At 40.9% G+C, this 19,279-nt stretch overlaps 1 protein-coding gene across 1 annotated transcript in view; it reads right to left on the reverse strand.

Annotated features, from left to right (window-relative positions):
* Positions 1 to 4,021: 4,021 nt before the first annotated feature.
* LOC133574646 (corticotropin-releasing factor receptor 1-like) overlaps positions 4,022 to 19,279 on the reverse strand; it is a 31,583-nt gene continuing 16,325 nt past the window's right edge. The window contains exons 8-15 of the mRNA XM_061926847.2: positions 14,285 to 14,405; positions 13,884 to 14,037; positions 8,917 to 8,977; positions 8,636 to 8,708; positions 6,350 to 6,435; positions 6,149 to 6,284; positions 6,047 to 6,088; positions 4,022 to 5,500 (exon numbers count right to left, since the gene is read on the reverse strand). Coding sequence (XP_061782831.1) covers positions 5,360 to 5,500; positions 6,047 to 6,088; positions 6,149 to 6,284; positions 6,350 to 6,435; positions 8,636 to 8,708; positions 8,917 to 8,977; positions 13,884 to 14,037; positions 14,285 to 14,405 — 814 coding nt within the window. The 3' untranslated portion in view covers positions 4,022 to 5,359. The remainder of the gene's footprint in view (positions 5,501 to 6,046; positions 6,089 to 6,148; positions 6,285 to 6,349; positions 6,436 to 8,635; positions 8,709 to 8,916; positions 8,978 to 13,883; positions 14,038 to 14,284; positions 14,406 to 19,279) is intronic.

A 19,279-nucleotide genomic window follows, 5' to 3' on the forward strand; every position in this document is an offset into this window, starting at 1 on the left:
TGCTAAAACGCTTCAAACATGGACTCTGCTCTCTGGGGTCCTGCAGGTCGATGGCGAATAAAAGAAGACATGATTGACAGCAACACTTTTATTTCTCTCAAGGAGCGCCACAGAGAAATACACATCGTGACTCAAGTGCTACACTTTCTGCTAGCAAACATTTTTTTTAGATAACATTCTATTAGCAAGCATTTTTTTAGCAAACATTTTTTCGCAAACATTTTGTTAGCATCTTTTTTTTTTTTACCCGAGAAACCATTTTGCTAACAAACATTTTGTTAGCATACAATTTGATAGGAAACATTTTGTTAGCTAATTTTTTGCTAGAAAAAACATTTTGCTAACAAACATTTTGCTAGCATACATTTTTGCTAGAAACTAATTCGCTAATAAACATTTTTATTGCATACAATTTGCTAGCAAACATTTTGTTAGGATCTTTTTTTTTTTTACCCTAGAAACCATTTTGCTAACAAACATTTTGCTAGCATACAATTTGCTAGGAAACATTTGGTTAGCTAATTTTTTGCTAATAAACATTTTGCTAGCATACATTTTGTTAGAACACAGATTTGCTAGAAAGCATTTTGCTAACAAACATTTTTCTAGTAGACAATTTGCTAGCAAACATTTTGTTGGCAAACAATTTGGAAACAAATATTGTGTTGATGTTTTACTTGTTTTATAGCGCAGACCTACCAGTAGACACTAGGGGGCAATGAAGGTCCACAAGCAGAGCTCATGGTCACATGACTGGACCGTCTTCATGGTGCAACACTTTTAGTGCCGCACGTCAACAACAGCGTTGGCAGCCATTTTTGTTGGCAAACATCATCACACTTCAACATCTCTAGAGCGCTCATTGTGGTTGGCAAACATCATCATACTTCAACATCTCTAACATGTCAATGCTGCCTCTTTGCTAAAAAAGGAAAATATGTTCTTCATGGTCTCACTCTGGACAAATAAATGTTGAATACATAAATACATGTCAACTAAGAAGTGCATGTTTATAAACTACATTACCCAGAAGGCCGAGCGCTGCAGACAGTTTGATGAATAAGGAGTTGATATTTTGTTGTCATCTACACAACATTTTTGCTTTGATCTGTTTTGCTTATACATGCAGCTTACTACTTACTGACATATTAAGAATAACATCAGTTAATATTGCAGTTGTGCAAGAATAAGAATAACTAGAAGATTTTGATGGGCCTGCTATCTGTGCCTCGGTCTTCTGGCCGGAAGCCAGTGTACTTTGAAGATGCTTCCGAGTGTCTGAGTTTTAGGTGTAACTGTACATAATGATCAGGTGTAACTGTACATAATGATCAGGTGTAACTGTACATAATGATCAGGTGTAACTGTACATAATGATCAGGTGTAACTGTACACAATGATCAGGTGTAACTGTACACCATGATCAGGTGTAACTGTACATAATGATCAGGTGTAACTGTACATAATGATCAGGTGTAACTGTACATAATGATCAGGTGTAACTGTACATAATGATTAGGTGTAACTGTACATAATGATCAGGTGTAACTGTACATAATGATCAGGTGTAACTGTATACACAATGATTAGGTGTAACTGTACATAATGAGCTACAGAGCTAGCCTAAAACATGAACATGCTTACATCATACTTGCCAACCCTCCCGAAATTCAGCGCCTCTCCCGAAAACCTCCCCGGGACAAATTTTCTCCCGAAAAACTCCCGAAATTCAGGCGGAGCTGAGTGACGTGTTGACAACACACAACAACAGTGTCTACCGTAAAGCAGTTGGTCTGCCGTAAACAGCAATGTCGTGACACTTTTAAACAGGACAATACTGCCATCTACTGTACATGCATATGTGACCCACCCATAATGTGTCACATTTTTGTGTTGATTTATTTATTTTATTTTGTGGTTTGAATTCGTTTTTGGAGCTGTCATTCCACATTTATCAGTATTCACATTGGTCAGTAGGGGGCAGTAGGGCGTTTCTTCCCAATTGAATGCTATCACCTGCAGACCGGAAGTGTCTTGTCATTCTGATGAGCGCGACCAGTCTGTGAACAATTGAAACGTCCTGTGTGCTTTTTCCTCCTGTATAACAGGTTAGTTTTGGTGAATCAACTCACTGAATAATATCCATGTGATCTTTATAAGTTTAAGTACACATTCTGATGGTGGAGCCTAACTCTAAAGTGTTTGTGAGTTGTAGTTAAATGAACACTGAAATTCAAGTATTTATTTTATATATATATATATATATATATATATATATATATATATATATATATATATATATATATATATATATATATATATATAAAGTTAAAGTTAAAGTACCAATGATTGTCACACACACACTAGGTGTGGCGAAATTATTCTCTGCATTTGACCCATCACCCTTGATCACCCCCTGGGAGGTGAGGGGAGCAGTGGGCAGCAGCGGTGGCTGCGCCCGGGAATCATTTTGGTGATTCAACCCCCAATTCCAACCCTTGATGCTGAGTGCCAAGCAGGGAGGTAATGGGTCCCATTTTTTTTATAGTCTTTGGTATGACTCGGCCGGGATTTGAACTCCCAACCTACCGATCTCAGGACGGACACTCTAACCACTAGGCCACTGAGTAGGTTATATATATATATATATATATATATATATATATATATATATATATATATATATATATATATATATATAGCTAGAATTCACTGAAAGTCAAGTATTTATATATATATACATATATATATATATATATATATATATATATATATACATATATATACATATATATATATATATATATATATATATATATCTTAACCACGCCCCCAACCACTTTCTGTTTATGTTTATATAATGTTTATGTTTATATTATGTTTATGTTTATATAATGTTTAATATAATGTTTAATGTTCCTCAGGTGTCCAGGAGGTGTTGTATCTAACTCACCTGTTAGCCCCTCCCCCGTCTCTCAGGTAGATCCCAGACACACGTCACTTGTGACACTTCAATCCTTGACCTGGTCTTTGGTCTTTACCTGAGCTCCTGACCCTAGGGCAGGGGTCATCTTCAGCAGGAATTGTGGGTAAGCGTTTGGTTCTATGATATTTGGGAGTAGTAGTCAGTCAAAATCTGGCACACCAAGGCCAGCCACAAAACAACAACCTCAAGCTGAACTGGAAATCAACACTTTTGGGCGTAGAATGACATCGTCGTCATGTTTCATTATGGAATATCATTATCATCATCATAATAATAATATAACATGATATTCCAGTTATGTTAAATTATGACAATATTAATTATAATTATAATAATAATAATTAATAGAAATAATAATAATATAAGATGATATTTCAGTTATGGAATATTATGATAATAATAATAATAATAATAATAATTATATGAGATGATATTTCAGTTATGGAATATAATAATAATAATAATAATAATAATAATAATAACAACAATAATGATAATAATAATAATAATAATAATAATAATAATCATAATCATAATAATAATATAACAACAATAATAACACTAATAATAATATGATATGATATTTCAGTTATGGAAAATAATAATAATAATATGATATGATATTTCAGTTATGGAATATTATAACAATGAGTTTATATTTCAGTTATTTAATATGATACTAATAATAATAATAGTGGGTTGATATTTTAGTTACTTAATATGATAATAATAAAATTAATAATAATGATAACAATAATATCAATAATAATAATAATGGGTTTATATTTAAGTTATGTAATTTGATAATAATAATAATAATAACAACAATAATAGTAATAATAATAATAATGGGTTTATATTTAATTTATGTAATATGATAATAATAATAATAATAATAATAACAACAATAATAATAATGGGTTTATATTTCAGTTATGTAATATAATAATAATAACAGCAATAATAACAATAATACTGCTATTAATAATAATAATAATAATAATAATACTAATAATACTAATAGTGGGTGTATATTTGAGTTATGTAAACTGAGAAAAAGTGTAAAAAGTTACATTTGATCATTTCCTAAAATGATAATTGTATGAAATATTGTGCTTGAGTGTAAAATATCATTTTCATTGTGTGCTCCCACAACAAAGTCAAACATGTTCATTCAAACATGAATCATTATAATCATGTCACACAACTGAAGGGCATGCAAACAATAATACATCAGCATCTAGAAGATTCTACACAGGAATGTCATTATGTACACACAACTTCCTGGTCTGCTGCAGCCATCAATACACTTATTGATCACTACACTTATTGATACTACATGTAGCCATTAATACACTTATTGATCAATACACTTATTGATCACTATATGTAGCCATCAATACGTGCAGTGATCAATACACTTATTGATGGCTACATCAATACGTGCAGTGATCAATACACTTATTGATCACTACATGTAACCATCAATACACTTATTGATCACTACATGTAGCCATCAATACGTGCAGTGATCAATACACTTATTGATCACTACATGTAGCCATCAATACGTGCAGTCAAACTTTGGCATCAGACTTTCAGCCAAAAGCAACATTTCTTCACTCCGCTGTCAATCATGTCACATCAGTGATGATGACATCATCAATCATGTCACGTCAACGATGATGACATCATCGATCATGTCACGTCAGCGATGATGACATCATCAGTCATGTCACGTCAACGATGATGACATCATCGATCATGTCACGTCAGCGATGATGGCATCATCGATCATGTCACGTCAACGATGATGACATCATCAATCATGTCACGTCAGCGATGATGACATCATCAATCATGTCACGTCAACGATGATGACATCATCGATCATGTCACGTCAGCGATAATGGCATCATCAATCATGTCACGTCAGCGATGATGACATCATCAATCATGTCACGTCAGTGATGATGACATCATCATGTATGTCTCTCAGCTACAACATCATCAAATATGTCTCTCAGCGATGACATCATCATGTATGTCTCTCAGCGATGACATCATCAAATATGTCTCTCAGCGATGACATCATCAAATATGTCTCCCAGCGATGACATCATCAAATATATCTCTCTCAGCGATGACATCATCAAATATGTCTCTCAGCGATGACATCATCAAATATGTCTCTCAGCGATGACATCATCAAATATGTCTCTCAGTGGTGCTGACGTCATCAAATATGTCTCCCAACAATGTTGACATCATCAAATATGTCTGTCTGTGATGATGACATCATCACAGATGTCTTCCTTCCAAAGTGGCGAATGGAGAGAAGAAGAAGAAGAAGAAGAAGAAGAAGAGGTGTTGTCATAGCGACGTGGACTGTTTGATGCTGTGGAAGCTGACCCTGGATGGAGACGTGGGGATGGACATGGCCTGGGTGCTCCTCACTCGGATGGAATGTTGCTCCTGCCAGCGATGGAAGCGCTTCCTGGCCGCAGAGCGCACCTGAGGGTTGGCACACACGCACACACACACACACACACGCACACACACGCACACACACACACACACACGCACGCACGCACACACACACACACACACGCACACGCACACGCACACGCACACGCACACACACACACACACACGCACGCACGCGCACACACACACACACACACGTGGTTCTGTGTGTGTGTGCGGGGTGGAGGCAGTCACCATGGCAACCAGAAGCCACTAAGCATGACTCAAGCTGAAATCCAAGTTGTCATGTGACTTCCTCTTTCATGACCTCATAGTTCAATCAATGTCATAAAAGAATCCTAATCATGTGAAATAGAATCATATCATATTTTACTACTAATAATAATAATGACGATTGAATGACTTTTGAAGCCAGGAAGATACAATTATGAATATCATATTTGGCCTTTTTCTATATCATCCATCCATCCATTTTCTACCGCTTATGACCAGGTGACATGAGCAGGTGACGTGAGCAGGTGACGTGAGCAGGTGACGTGAGCAGGTGAAGTGAGCAGGTGTGCCTTCACCTACCTCACTGTTGAGGAAGCAGTAGAAGACGGAGACGAAGAAGCCCTGCAGGAAGAGGTGCAGGTGAGACGGGGGCGTTGTCACCTGCAAAGTGGGCGTGGTTACCTGGAAGGACTCTAGGAAGGAGTTGAAGTAAATGAAGACCATCTGAGAGACCTCGTCTTCACCTGGGTTGACGAAGAACAGCATGTAGGTGATGCCCAGAAGGGGGAGGAGAACCAGCGTGGCCTTCACCGCCTTCCTACACGCACACGGACAAAAGGTGTGAGGAAGCCCCGCCTCCTGCTTGGCCCCGCCTCCCCCTACCTGTACTGGATGGTCTCGGAGGTGGTGGACGCTCGTAGTTTGGTCATGAGGATTCTGACGATGTTGAAGAGGAAGATGAAGTTGATCTGCGGAGACACACCCACATTTCCTTTTAAGGACTTCCTCCCTTGCTTGGATCTTTTTCACACACACACACACACACACACACACACACACACACACACACACACACACACACACACACACACACACACACACACACACGTATGTATATAGATCCTAAATATTCCTAAATGAGACTAAAAGATCCCAAACGATCCTAGATAACCGTAAACGATCCTAAGTTCCTAAATTATTCTAAATGATGCTAAAAGATCTTAAAGACCCAAAATGATCCTAAAAGATCCTAAATGTTCCAAAATGAGCCTAAAAGATCCAGAAGGAACCTAAATGATCCTAAATAATCTTAAACGTTCCCACATTATTCTAAATGATACTAACATATCTTAAAGGATCCCAAAAGATCCTAAAAGATCCTAAAGGATCCTAAATGTACCTAAAATATCCTAAATGATACTTAAAAAATACAACTAAAATTATCCTCAAAAATCGTAAAATATCCTAAATGATCCTAACAGATCCAGAAGGAGTCTGAATAGTCTTAAACGTTCCTAAATTATTCTAAATGATACTTAAAGATCTTAGAAGATCCCAAAATGATCTTAAAAGATCCTACAAATCTTAAATGTTGCTAAAAATCATTAAAGATCCTAAAACATCCCAGAAGACCCCACATGGCCCTAAATGTTCCTAAATGATTTAAAAATAACCCAAATATATATATATATATATATATATATATATATACATATGTATACATATATATATATATATATATATATATATATATATATATGTGTATATCCTAAAAGACCCTACATGGTCCTAAATATTCCTAAGTGTTCCTAAATGATTTTGAAAGATCCTTAATGATCCTAAAAACAATGCTAAAATATCCTAAATGTTCATAAATGATCCTAAAATATCTTAAATGTTACTAAAAAATCATTAAAGATCCTAAATGATCTTAAAATATCCTAAATGTCCATAAATGATCCTATAATATCTTAAATGTTGCTTTAAAAAAATGCGGTCCTAAATCTTCCCAAGTGTTCCTAAATGATTTTAAAATAACGTAAATGTTGCTAAAATATCTTAAAAGACCCCAAAACGATCGTAAATGTTCATTAATGATCCTAAAATATCTTAAATGTTGCTTAAAAAATCATTAAATATATCCTACATGGTCCTAAATGTTCCTAAATAATTTTACAATAACCTAAATGTTCATAAAAGATCCTAAATAATCCCAAACGACCCTGAATGATCCTAACATATCCTACATGATCCCAAAAGATCCTAAAATATCCTACATGATCCTAATGGATCCCAAAAGATCATACATGATTGTAAAAGATCCTACATGATCCCAAAAGATCCTACATGATTGTAAAAGATCTTACATGATCCCAAAAGATCCTACATGATTGTAAAAGATCCGACATGATTGTAAAAGATCCGACATGATCGTAAAAGATCCTACATGATTGTAAAAGATCCTACATGATCGTAAAAGATCCTATATGATCCCAAAAGATCTTAAATGATTGTAAAAGATCCTACATGATCCTTAAAGATCCTACATGATTGTAAAAGATCTTACATGATCCCAAAAGATCCTACATGATTGTAAAAGATCCGACATGATTGTAAAAGATCCGACATGATCGTAAAAGATCCTACATGATTGTAAAAGATCCTACATGATCGTAAAAGATCCTATATGATCCCAAAAGATCTTAAATGATTGTAAAAGATCCTACATGATCGTAAAAGATCCTACATGATCGTAAAATATCCTACATGATTGTAAAATTTCCTGCATGATTGTAAAAGATCCTACATGATCCTACATGATTGTAAAAGATCCTACATGATCCTACATGATTGTAAACGATCCTACATGATTGTAAAAGATCCTACATGATCCTACATGATTGTAAAAGATCCTACATGATTGTAAAAGATCCTACATGATCCTACATGATTGTAAAAGATCCTACATGATCCTACATGATTGTAAAAGATCCTACATGATCCTACATGATTGTAAAAGATCCTACATGATTGTAAAAGATCCTGCATGATTGTAAAAGATCCTGCATGATTGTAAAAGATCCTACATGATCCCAAAAGATCCTACATGATTGTAAAAGATCCTACATGATTGTAAAAGATCCTACATTCAGTGCTTGACTGACTCACCACCAGGACCAGGATCATGGGACCCTGGTAGATGTAGTCCGTGTAGACGCCGGCCCGCTTCCCAAACCAGCACCTGTCAAGGAGAGACTTGTCACCATGGCAACCGTGACACAACACAACATCAGCACTTCCTGTCATGTGACAGGAAGTAGGTGGGCGCTAAAAAGAACTGGATGGACCTCCAGAAGGTTCCAGGTCCTTGGGGGGGTTACATAAGTATCTGCCATGTTGGCGCAGAGGGGGAGGAGCTTAGCAGTGGGCGTGGTCTTAGATCAACTCACTTCTCGTTGTCGTAGTAGAACTTCCCGACCGCCCACGCCACGATGATGGGGAAGGGGATACCTGCGGGGGAGGAGCATCGCGTCACACGTCGCCATGGAGACTAACGCTGTCTCTCTTCATGCTACAACTGGACCACCTGGACCACCTGGTCCATCTGAACCACCTGGACCACCTGGTCCACCTGGACCACCTGGTCCATCTGAACCACCTGGACCACCTGGTCCACCTAAACCACCTGGACCACCTGGTCCACCTGAACCACCTGGACCGCGGTCAGTGAAGATAAACAGCTGACATACCATGGGCGAAGGAGCTAACTATGCTAGGCTAAGGAGTTCAAACTTGCTAGGCTAAGGAGCTAAGCTAAGGAGTTAAGCTGTGCTAGGCTAAGGTGCTAAGATATGCTAGGTTACAGAGCTAAGATATGCTAGGCTAAGGAGTGAAGCTACGCTAGACTAAGAAACTAAGATATGCTAGGCTAAACTACACTAGGCTAAGAAGCTAAGCTAGACTAAACTATGCTAGGGTAAGTATGTTAGGGTAAGAAGCTAAGCTAGACTTGGGTAAGTATGTTAGGGTAAGAAAGTAGGCTGGACTAGGGTAAGAAAGTAGGCTAGACTAGGGTAAGAAAGTAGGCTAGACTAGGGTAAGAAAGTAGGTTAGAGTAGGGTAAGAAAGTAGGCTAGACTAGGGTAAGAAAGTAGGCTAGACGAGGGTAAGAAAGTAGGCTAGACTAGGGTAAGAAAGTAGGCTAGACTAGGGTAAGAAAGTAGGCTAGAGGAGGGTAAGAAAGTAGGCTAGACTAGGGTAAGAAAGTAGGCTAGAGTAGGGTAAGAAAGTAGGCTAGAGTAGGGTAAGAAAGTAGGCTAGACTAGGGTAAGAAAGTAGGCTAGAGTAGGGTAAGAAAGTAGGCTAGACTAGGGTAAGAAAGTAGGCTAGACTAGGGTAAGAAAGTAGGCTAGACTAGGGTAAGAAAGTAGGCTAGACTAGGGTAAGAAAGTAGGTTAGACTAGGGTAAGAAAGTAGGCTAGACTAGGGTAAGAAAGTAGGCTAGACTAGGGTAAGAAAGTAGGCTAGACTAGGGTAAGAAAGTAGGCTAGACTAGGGTAAGAAAGTAGGCTAGAGTAGGGTAAGAAAGTAGGCTGGACTAGGGTAATAAAGTAGGCTAGACTAGGGTAAGAAAGTAGGCTAGACTAGGGTAAGAAAGTAGGTTAGACTAGGGTAAGAAAGTAGGCTAGAGTAGGGTAAGAAAGTAGGCTAGACTAGGGTAAGAAAGTTGGCTAGACTAGGGTAAGAAAGTAGGCTAGACTAGGGTAAGAAAGTAGGTTAGACTAGGGTAAGAAAGTAGGCTAGACTAGGGTAAGAAAGTAGGCTAGACTAGGGTAAGAAAGTAGGCTAGACTAGGGTAAGAAAGTAGGCTAGACTAGGGTAAGAAAGTAGGTTAGACTAGGGTAAGAAAGTAGGCTAGACTAGGGTAAGAAAGTAGGCTAGACTAGGGTAAGAAAGTAGGCTGGAGTAGGGTAAGAAAGTAGGCTAGACTAGGGTAAGAAAGTAGGCTAGACTAGGGTAAGAAAGTAGGCTAGACGAGGGTAAGAAAGTAGGCTAGACTAGGGTAAGAAAGTAGGCTAGACTAGGGTAAGAAAGTAGGCTAGACTAGGGTAAGAAAGTAGGCTAGAGTAGGGTAAGAAAGTAGGCTAGAGTAGGGTAAGAAAGTAGGCTAGAGTAGGGTAAGAAAGTAGGCTAGACTAGGGTAAGAAAGTAGGTTAGAGTAGGGTAAGAAAGTAGGCTAGACTAGGGTAAGAAAGTAGGCTAGACTAGGGTAAGAAAGTAGGCTAGAGTAGGGTAAGAAAGTAGGCTAGACTAGGGTAAGAAAGTAGGCTAGACTAGGGTAATAAAGTAGGCTAGACTAGGGTAAGAAAGTAGGCTAGACTAGGGTAAGAAAGTAGGCTAGACTAGGGTAAGAAAGTAGGCTAGAGTAGGGTAAGAAAGTAGGCTAGAGTAGGGTAAGAAAGTAGGCTAGAGTAGGGTAAGAAAGTAGGCTAGACTAGGGTAAGAAAGTAGGCTAGAGTAGGGTAAGAAAGTAGGCTAGAGTAGGGTAAGAAAGTAGGCTAGAGTAGGGTAAGAAAGTAGGCTAGAGTAGGGTAAGAAAGTAGGCTAGACGAGGGTAAGAAAGTAGGCTAGACTAGGGTAAGAAAGTAGGCTAGACTAGGGTAAGAAAGTAGGCTAGACTAGGGTAAGAAAGTAGGCTAGACTAGGGTAAGAAAGTAGGCTAGACTAGGGTAAGAAAGTAGGCTAGACTAGGGTAAGAAAGTAGGCTGGAGTAGGGTAAGAAAGTAGGCTAGAGTAGGGTAAGAAAGTAGGCTAGAGTAGGGTAAGAAAGTAGGCTAGAGTAGGGTAAGAAAGTAGGCTAGACTAGGGTAAGAAAGTAGGCTAGAGGAGGGTAAGAAAGTAGGCTAGACTAGGGTAAGAAAGTAGGCTAGAGTAGGGTAAGAAAGTAGGCTAGACTAGGGTAAGAAAGTAGGCTAGAGTAGGGTAAGAAAGTAGGCTAGACTAGGGTAAGAAAGTAGGCTAGACTAGGGTAAGAAAGTAGGTTAGACTAGGGTAAGAAAGTAGGCTAGACTAGGGTAAGAAAGTAGGCTAGACTAGGGTAAGAAAGTAGGCTAGACTAGGGTAAGAAAGTAGGCTAGACTAGGGTAAGAAAGTAGGTTAGAGTAGGGTAAGAAAGTAGGCTAGACTAGGGTAAGAAAGTAGGCTAGACTAGGGTAAGAAAGTAGGCTAGAGTAGGGTAAGAAAGTAGGCTAGACTAGGGTAAGAAAGTAGGCTAGACTAGGGTAATAAAGTAGGCTAGACTAGGGTAAGAAAGTAGGCTAGACTAGGGTAAGAAAGTAGGCTAGAGTAGGGTAAGAAAGTAGGCTAGACTAGGGTAATAAAGTAGGCTAGACTAGGGTAAGAAAGTAGGCTAGACTAGGGTAAGAAAGTAGGCTAGACTAGGGTAAGAAAGTAGGCTAGACTAGGGTAAGAAAGTAGGCTAGAGTAGGGTAAGAAAGTAGGCTAGAGTAGGGTAAGAAAGTAGGCTAGAGTAGGGTAAGAAAGTAGGCTAGACTAGGGTAAGAAAGTAGGTTAGAGTAGGGTAAGAAAGTAGGCTAGACTAGGGTAAGAAAGTAGGCTAGACTAGGGTAAGAAAGTAGGCTAGAGTAGGGTAAGAAAGTAGGCTAGACTAGGGTAAGAAAGTAGGCTAGACTAGGGTAATAAAGTAGGCTAGACTAGGGTAAGAAAGTAGGCTAGACTAGGGTAAGAAAGTAGGCTAGAGTAGGGTAAGAAAGTAGGCTAGAGTAGGGTAAGAAAGTAGGCTAGAGTAGGGTAAGAAAGTAGGCTAGAGTAGGGTAAGAAAGTAGGCTAGACTAGGGTAAGAAAGTAGGCTAGAGTAGGGTAAGAAAGTAGGCTAGAGTAGGGTAAGAAAGTAGGCTAGAGTAGGGTAAGAAAGTAGGCTAGAGTAGGGTAAGAAAGTAGGCTAGACTAGGGTAAGAAAGTAGGCTAGAGTAGGGTAAGAAAGTAGGCTAGAGTAGGGTAAGAAAGTAGGCTAGAGTAGGGTAAGAAAGTAGGCTAGACGAGGGTAAGAAAGTAGGCTAGACTAGGGTAAGAAAGTAGGCTAGACTAGGGTAAGAAAGTAGGCTAGACTAGGGTAAGAAAGTAGGCTAGACTAGGGTAAGAAAGTAGGCTAGACTAGGGTAAGAAAGTAGGCTAGACTAGGGTAAGAAAGTAGGCTGGAGTAGGGTAAGAAAGTAGGCTAGAGTAGGGTAAGAAAGTAGGCTAGAGTAGGGTAAGAAAGTAGGCTAGAGTAGGGTAAGAAAGTAGGCTAGACTAGGGTAAGAAAGTAGGCTAGAGGAGGGTAAGAAAGTAGGCTAGACTAGGGTAAGAAAGTAGGCTAGAGTAGGGTAAGAAAGTAGGCTAGAGTAGGGTAAGAAAGTAGGCTAGACTAGGGTAAGAAAGTAGGCTAGAGTAGGGTAAGAAAGTAGGCTAGACTAGGGTAAGAAAGTAGGCTAGACTAGGGTAAGAAAGTAGGTTAGACTAGGGTAAGAAAGTAGGCTAGACTAGGGTAAGAAAGTAGGCTAGACTAGGGTAAGAAAGTAGGCTAGACTAGGGTAAGAAAGTAGGTTAGAGTAGGGTAAGAAAGTAGGCTAGACTAGGGTAAGAAAGTAGGCTAGACTAGGGTAAGAAAGTAGGCTAGAGTAGGGTAAGAAAGTAGGCTAGACTAGGGTAAGAAAGTAGGCTAGACTAGGGTAATAAAGTAGGCTAGACTAGGGTAAGAAAGTAGGCTAGACTAGGGTAAGAAAGTAGGCTAGAGTAGGGTAAGAAAGTAGGCTAGACTAGGGTAATAAAGTAGGCTAGACTAGGGTAAGAAAGTAGGCTAGACTAGGGTAAGAAAGTAGGCTAGACTAGGGTAAGAAAGTAGGCTAGACTAGGGTAAGAAAGTAGGCTAGAGTAGGGTAAGAAAGTAGGCTAGAGTAGGGTAAGAAAGTAGGCTAGAGTAGGGTAAGAAAGTAGGCTAGACTAGGGTAAGAAAGTAGGTTAGAGTAGGGTAAGAAAGTAGGCTAGACTAGGGTAAGAAAGTAGGCTAGACTAGGGTAAGAAAGTAGGCTAGAGTAGGGTAAGAAAGTAGGCTAGACTAGGGTAAGAAAGTAGGCTAGACTAGGGTAATAAAGTAGGCTAGACTAGGGTAAGAAAGTAGGCTAGACTAGGGTAAGAAAGTAGGCTAGAGTAGGGTAAGAAAGTAGGCTAGACTAGGGTAAGAAAGTAGGCTAGAGTAGGGTAAGAAAGTAGGCTAGACTAGGGTAAGAAAGTAGGCTAGAGTAGGGTAAGAAAGTAGGCTAGAGTAGGGTAAGAAAGTAGGCTAGAGTAGGGTAAGAAAGTAGGCTAGAGTAGGGTAAGAAAGTAGGCTAGAGTAGGGTAAGAAAGGTGCACGCACACCATCCGATGCAGAAGAACATCCACTTGCGCAGCTTGTCAGTGGAGTAAGTTAAGACGATGGCCGTGTGCAAGTAACATCCTTCACCAAACATCCAGAAGAAGTTGGTGGAGTGGAAGTAGTTAAAGGAAGCTGTCACCAGGCGACACCACACCTTCAAAATAAAGCAGGAAGTCACACATTAGTGGGACTTTGTGCATGTGTGTGTTTCAGTGTGTGTGTGTGTCCGTGTCTGTGTGTCCTTGTGTGTGCGTGTGTGTTTCACGTGTGTGTGCGTGTGTGTTTCACGTGTGTGTGCGTGAGTGTGTGTGTGTCCGTGTGAGTTTGTGCGTGTGTGTGTGCGTGTCCTTGCGTGTGTGTGTGTGTGTGTGTGTGTGTGTGTGTGAGAGAGAGCCACGCACCACGTTGCTCTCGTGCACCTGGGGGTTGATGGTGATCTGCACCAGGAACCAGGTGGCGTTCCTGAGGATGAAGGCGGTGATGAGGTTCCAGTGGATGATGTTCCTCAGGCAGCGGATGCTCCTGCCAAGGAAGGAGGACACTTCAAGGAAGGAGGACACTTCAAGGAAGGAGGACAGATCAAGGAAGGAGGACACTTCAAGGAAGGAGGACAGAAGAGTGGGAGCACGCTCGTTAGCGGCCACCCGCTGTGGGCGTGACCAGCTCGTGCCCACCGGGCGCCCGATGACCTTTTTACGCTCGTTAGCAGCGTGAAGATGACAGGTGGGCTCGTTAGCAAGATGGTCGCCCAAAGCCACATGTTCTCCCAGAAAAGCATCACTTTGTTGATGACATCACTTCCTGCTGCTGGACATGTTTTAATTAGAAGAAAGATCAGCATAAATAGTCACATGATGTCCAACACCATGTGACTGTCTGCCAGGGGGAGGGGTCAGAGTAATAATATCATGCTTGATGTACTCTGTAAACAAAGATGTACTTTTTACAGTAAAACACACATGTAAGAAAAAAGATGTACATTTTACAGTAAAAAACACACATGTAAAAACAAAGATGTACATTTTACAGTAAAACACACACACGTAAAAACAAAGATGTACATTTTACAGTAAAAACACACATGTAAAAACAAAGATGTACATTTTACAGTAAAAACACATGTAAAAACAAAGATGTACATTTTACAGTAAAACACACATGTAAAAACAAAGATGTACATTTTACAGTAAAAACACATGTAAAAACAAAGATGTACATTTTACAGTAAAACACACATGTAAAAACAAAGATGTACTTTTTACAGTAAAACACACATGTAAAAACAAAGATGTACATTTTACAGTAAAAACACACACATGTAAAAACAAAGATGTACATTTTACAGTAAAACACATGTAAAAACAAAGATGTACATTTTACAGTAAAAACACACACATGTAAAAACAAAGATGTACATTTTACAGTAGAAACACACACATGTAAAAACAAAGATGTACATTTTACAGTAAAACACACATGTAAAAACAAAGATGTACATTTTACAGTAAAACACACATGTAAAAACAAAGATGTACATTTTACAGTAAAAACACACATGTAAAAACAAATGTGTGATGAATTGTTTGAATCTGGCCGCCTCCCACAAATGCAAAACCAAGGGTCAATTTCTCTCTTGTTAAAAAAACAGGCACTCTTGGTCCTGTTAGTCTGTTAAATGTGGACTTGAAATGACTTTGCAAAGTGCAGGCTTCAGGTCTGACTACTATTCTACCTTCTATAATTAATGTGGATCAAAGCGGGAACAGACACTCTTTTTCTAATCTTTGAAGTCTTTTCAAAATATTGTATGATGTTCCCAACCCTCCCACTGAAGAGGAAGTGATGTCATTGGATGCTGAAAAGGCTTTTGACCGAGTGGAGTGGAACTATTTGATGTCCTGGAGAGATTCGGCTTTGGTAACAGTTTTATTTCATGGATAAAGTTGCCATATTTATGTGCTGCGGCCTTGGTCAGGACTAATAATATTCAGTCCTTTATTGTTCCACATGGCAGGGCTGCCCCCTGAGTCCATGGCTTTGTGCCGTACGCTCTATGTAGACACCATGTGCAGGTCAGATGACCTCCTTCTGTACGTCTCGGACATCTCCACTTAAGTACTCTCCAAGCTTTTGGACATGTCTCTGGTTACAAGTTGAACTTGGGTAAAAATGAAATATTGCCAATAAATTCTGCTGCTAAGAAATATCATCTGCACAATTTTTCTTTGAAAATTGCCTCACAAAGTTTCACGTACTTGAGTGTCCGGGTCACACAGACGCTTGTTGTCCAGAATCCAGGGAGACTTTGATCCAAGGAGATTTATCTCCTGTGGCTGGTGTCAACTCTGCTAAAATGAAAGTACTTCCGCAATTTTCCTTTTTGTTCCAGTGTATACCACTTGTTCTCCCTCAGTCCTTCTATCCTAAATGACATCTTAGCCTTCATTTGGAATAAAAATAGTCCCAAGTTACGTAAACAATATTTACATAGACCCTAATCGTCAGGAGGATTAGCACTACTTCAAGTTTTACTAGTGGGCCACCAGCATTAGAATTCTTAAATATGAAGCATTGCCCCCCTGTGTTAAAGCTGGTTCTGGAGACTAGCTCACCTAGACCAGTATCTCCTAGGGCTCTGGTTCACTCTCCCATTCACTCTTAAACAAAAAATCCAATCTTAAAAACCTCATTTAGCATTTGGGTCCAGTTGAAGCGCTATTTTGGTTCACAGACTATTTCTAGTCTTGCACCCATCACTGCTAATCGTGCTTTCCCTCCCAGTCTTGTCCATAGAGCCTTTTTAGATGGTCCGTTACATTAAAGATCTTTTGCCTCTTTCCAGCAACTTTGTCAATCCCTAATCAACACCTTTTTCAGTGATCTGCAGTTGTGTTGGTAGCACTGTTCCCAGGTCTCCAGATTTACTGACTGACCCAGTTTTAGATGCTTTTTTGACACCACTTCTGACTTTAAAAGGATCAATTACACGTACTTATAACCAAAAGCAATGTTTACGCCCTGAGTCTCTGACTTCAATGAAGTCACTTTGGGAGGGTGACTGGGGAGAGACCTTATCTGAGAAGAACTGGACCGAGATTTGAAGTGGAGTTCCTAAGTCTTGTATTTGTGCGAGACACAGCAAGTAGCAAGCTGCTACTTGCTACTTGGTACTTGGTACTTGGTACCCCAAGGTCTGTCTGGCCAAGATGGATGACAGAATATCATGTGATGGTGTCAACAGTCCCCAGCTAACTTAGTACACATGTTTTGGCTCCGCCCATCCCTGTGAGGTGGTGGACTGACACTTGCTTGGTAATGGTTGAACAGAGTCCTCGAAGCAGACTATTTGGGGTGGCCCTCTGTCATCTTCTCCCTGCCAATCCCAAAATAAACTGGTGGCGTTCACAACTTTGTTGGCGAGAAGACTCTTGGACTACGTTTACACTGCAGGCTCAAGTGGCCCAAATCGGATTTTTTTTTGTTCTGATTTGATTGTTCACACTGCAAGTCAAATGTGATTTTTATCAGACGCCAGTGTAAACGCGCATAGGCCCCAATGTTCCAATGTGACCCTAATGTGGTCCCAATGTGGCCCCGATGTGGTGCCAATGTGGTCCCAATGTGACCCCAATGTGGTTCCAATATGGCCCCGATGTGGTGCCAATGTGATGCCAATGTGGTCCCAATGTGGCCCCAATGTGGTCCCAATGTGATCCCAATGTGGCCCCAATGTGGCCCCAATGTGGTCCTAATGTGGTCCCAATGTGGGCCCCAATGTTCCAATATGGGCCCCAATGTTCAAATGTGACCCCGATGTGGTGCCAATGTGGTCCCAATGTGGCCCCAATGTGGTGCCAATGTGATGCCAATGTGGTCCCAATGTGGCCCCAATGTGGTCCCAATGTGATCCCAATGTGGCCCCAATGTGGTCCTAATGTGGTCCCAATGTGGGCCCCAATGTTCCAATATGGGCCCCAATGTTCAAATGTGACCCCGATGTGGTGCCAATGTGGTCCCAATGTGGCCCCAATGTGGTCCTAATGTGATCCCAATGTGGCCCCAATGTGGTCCCAATGTGGTCCCAATGTGGCCCCAATGTGGTCCTAATGTGATCCCAATGTGGCCCCAATGTGGTCCCAATGTGGCCCCAATGTGGTCCTAATGTGGTCCCAATGTGGGCCCCAATGTTCCAATATGGGCCCCAATGTTCCAATGTGACCCCGATGTGGTGCCAATGTGGTCCCAATGTGGCCCCAATGTGGTCCCAATGTGGCCCCAATGTTGTCCTAATGTGGTCCCAATGTGGGCCCCAATGTTCCAATGTGACCCCAATGTGGTCCCGATGTGGCCTCGATGTGGTGCCAATGTGACCCCAATTTGGTTCCAATGTGGCCCCAAAGTGGCCCCAATGTCCCAATGTGACCCCAATGTGGTCCCAATGTGGCCCCGATGTGACCCCAATGTGGTCCCAATGTGGCCCCCATGTGGTGCCAATGTGGTGCCAATGCGGTCCCAATGTGGTCCTAATGTGGTTCTAATGTGCCCCCAAAGTGGTCCAAATGTGGTCCCGATGAGGTATCAATGTGGTCCAAAGGTGGTCTAAATGTGGTCCCAATGTGGCCCCAATGTGGTCCCAATGTGGTCCCAATGTGGTCCCAATGTGGTTCCAATGTCACCCCAATGTGGTCCAAATGTGGTCCTAATGTGGTCCAAATATGGTCCTAATGTGGTTCCAATGTGGCCCCAATGTGGTCTTAAGGTGGCCCCAATGTGGTCTTAAGGTGGTCCCAATGTGGCCCCAATGTGGTCATAAAGTGGTCCCAATGTAGTCCCAATGTGGTCGTAATGTGGTCCCAATGTGGTTCCAATGTGGTCCCAATGTGGTGCCAATGTGGTCCCAATGTGGTCCCAATGTGGCCCCAATGTGGTCCTATTGTGGTCCCAATGTGGGCCCCAATGTTCCAATGTGACCCCAATGTGGTCCCAATGTGGCCTCGATGTGGTGCCAATGTGACCCCAATTTGGTTCCAATGTGGCCCCAATGTGGTCCCAATGTGGCCCCGATGTGGTGCCAATGTGGTCCTAATGTGGTCCCAATGTGATCCCAATGTGGTCCCGATGAGGTATCAATGTGGTCCAAAGGTGGTCTAAATGTGGTCCCAATGTGGCCCCAATGTGGTACCAATGTGGTCCCAATGTGGTTCCAATGTCGCCCCAATGTGGTCCAAATGTGGTCCTAATGTGGTCCAAATATGGTCCTAATGTGGTTCCAAAGTGGCCCCAATGTGGTCTTAAAGTGGTCCCAATGTGGCCCCAATGTGGTCCCAATGTGGCACCAATGTGGTCCCAATGTGGTTCCAATGTCGCCCCAATGTGGTCCAAATGTGGTCCTAATG

Source organism: Nerophis lumbriciformis, linkage group LG32 (assembly GCF_033978685.3).
Source record: "Nerophis lumbriciformis linkage group LG32, RoL_Nlum_v2.1, whole genome shotgun sequence".
Classification (NCBI taxonomy): Eukaryota; Metazoa; Chordata; class Actinopteri; order Syngnathiformes; family Syngnathidae; genus Nerophis; species Nerophis lumbriciformis.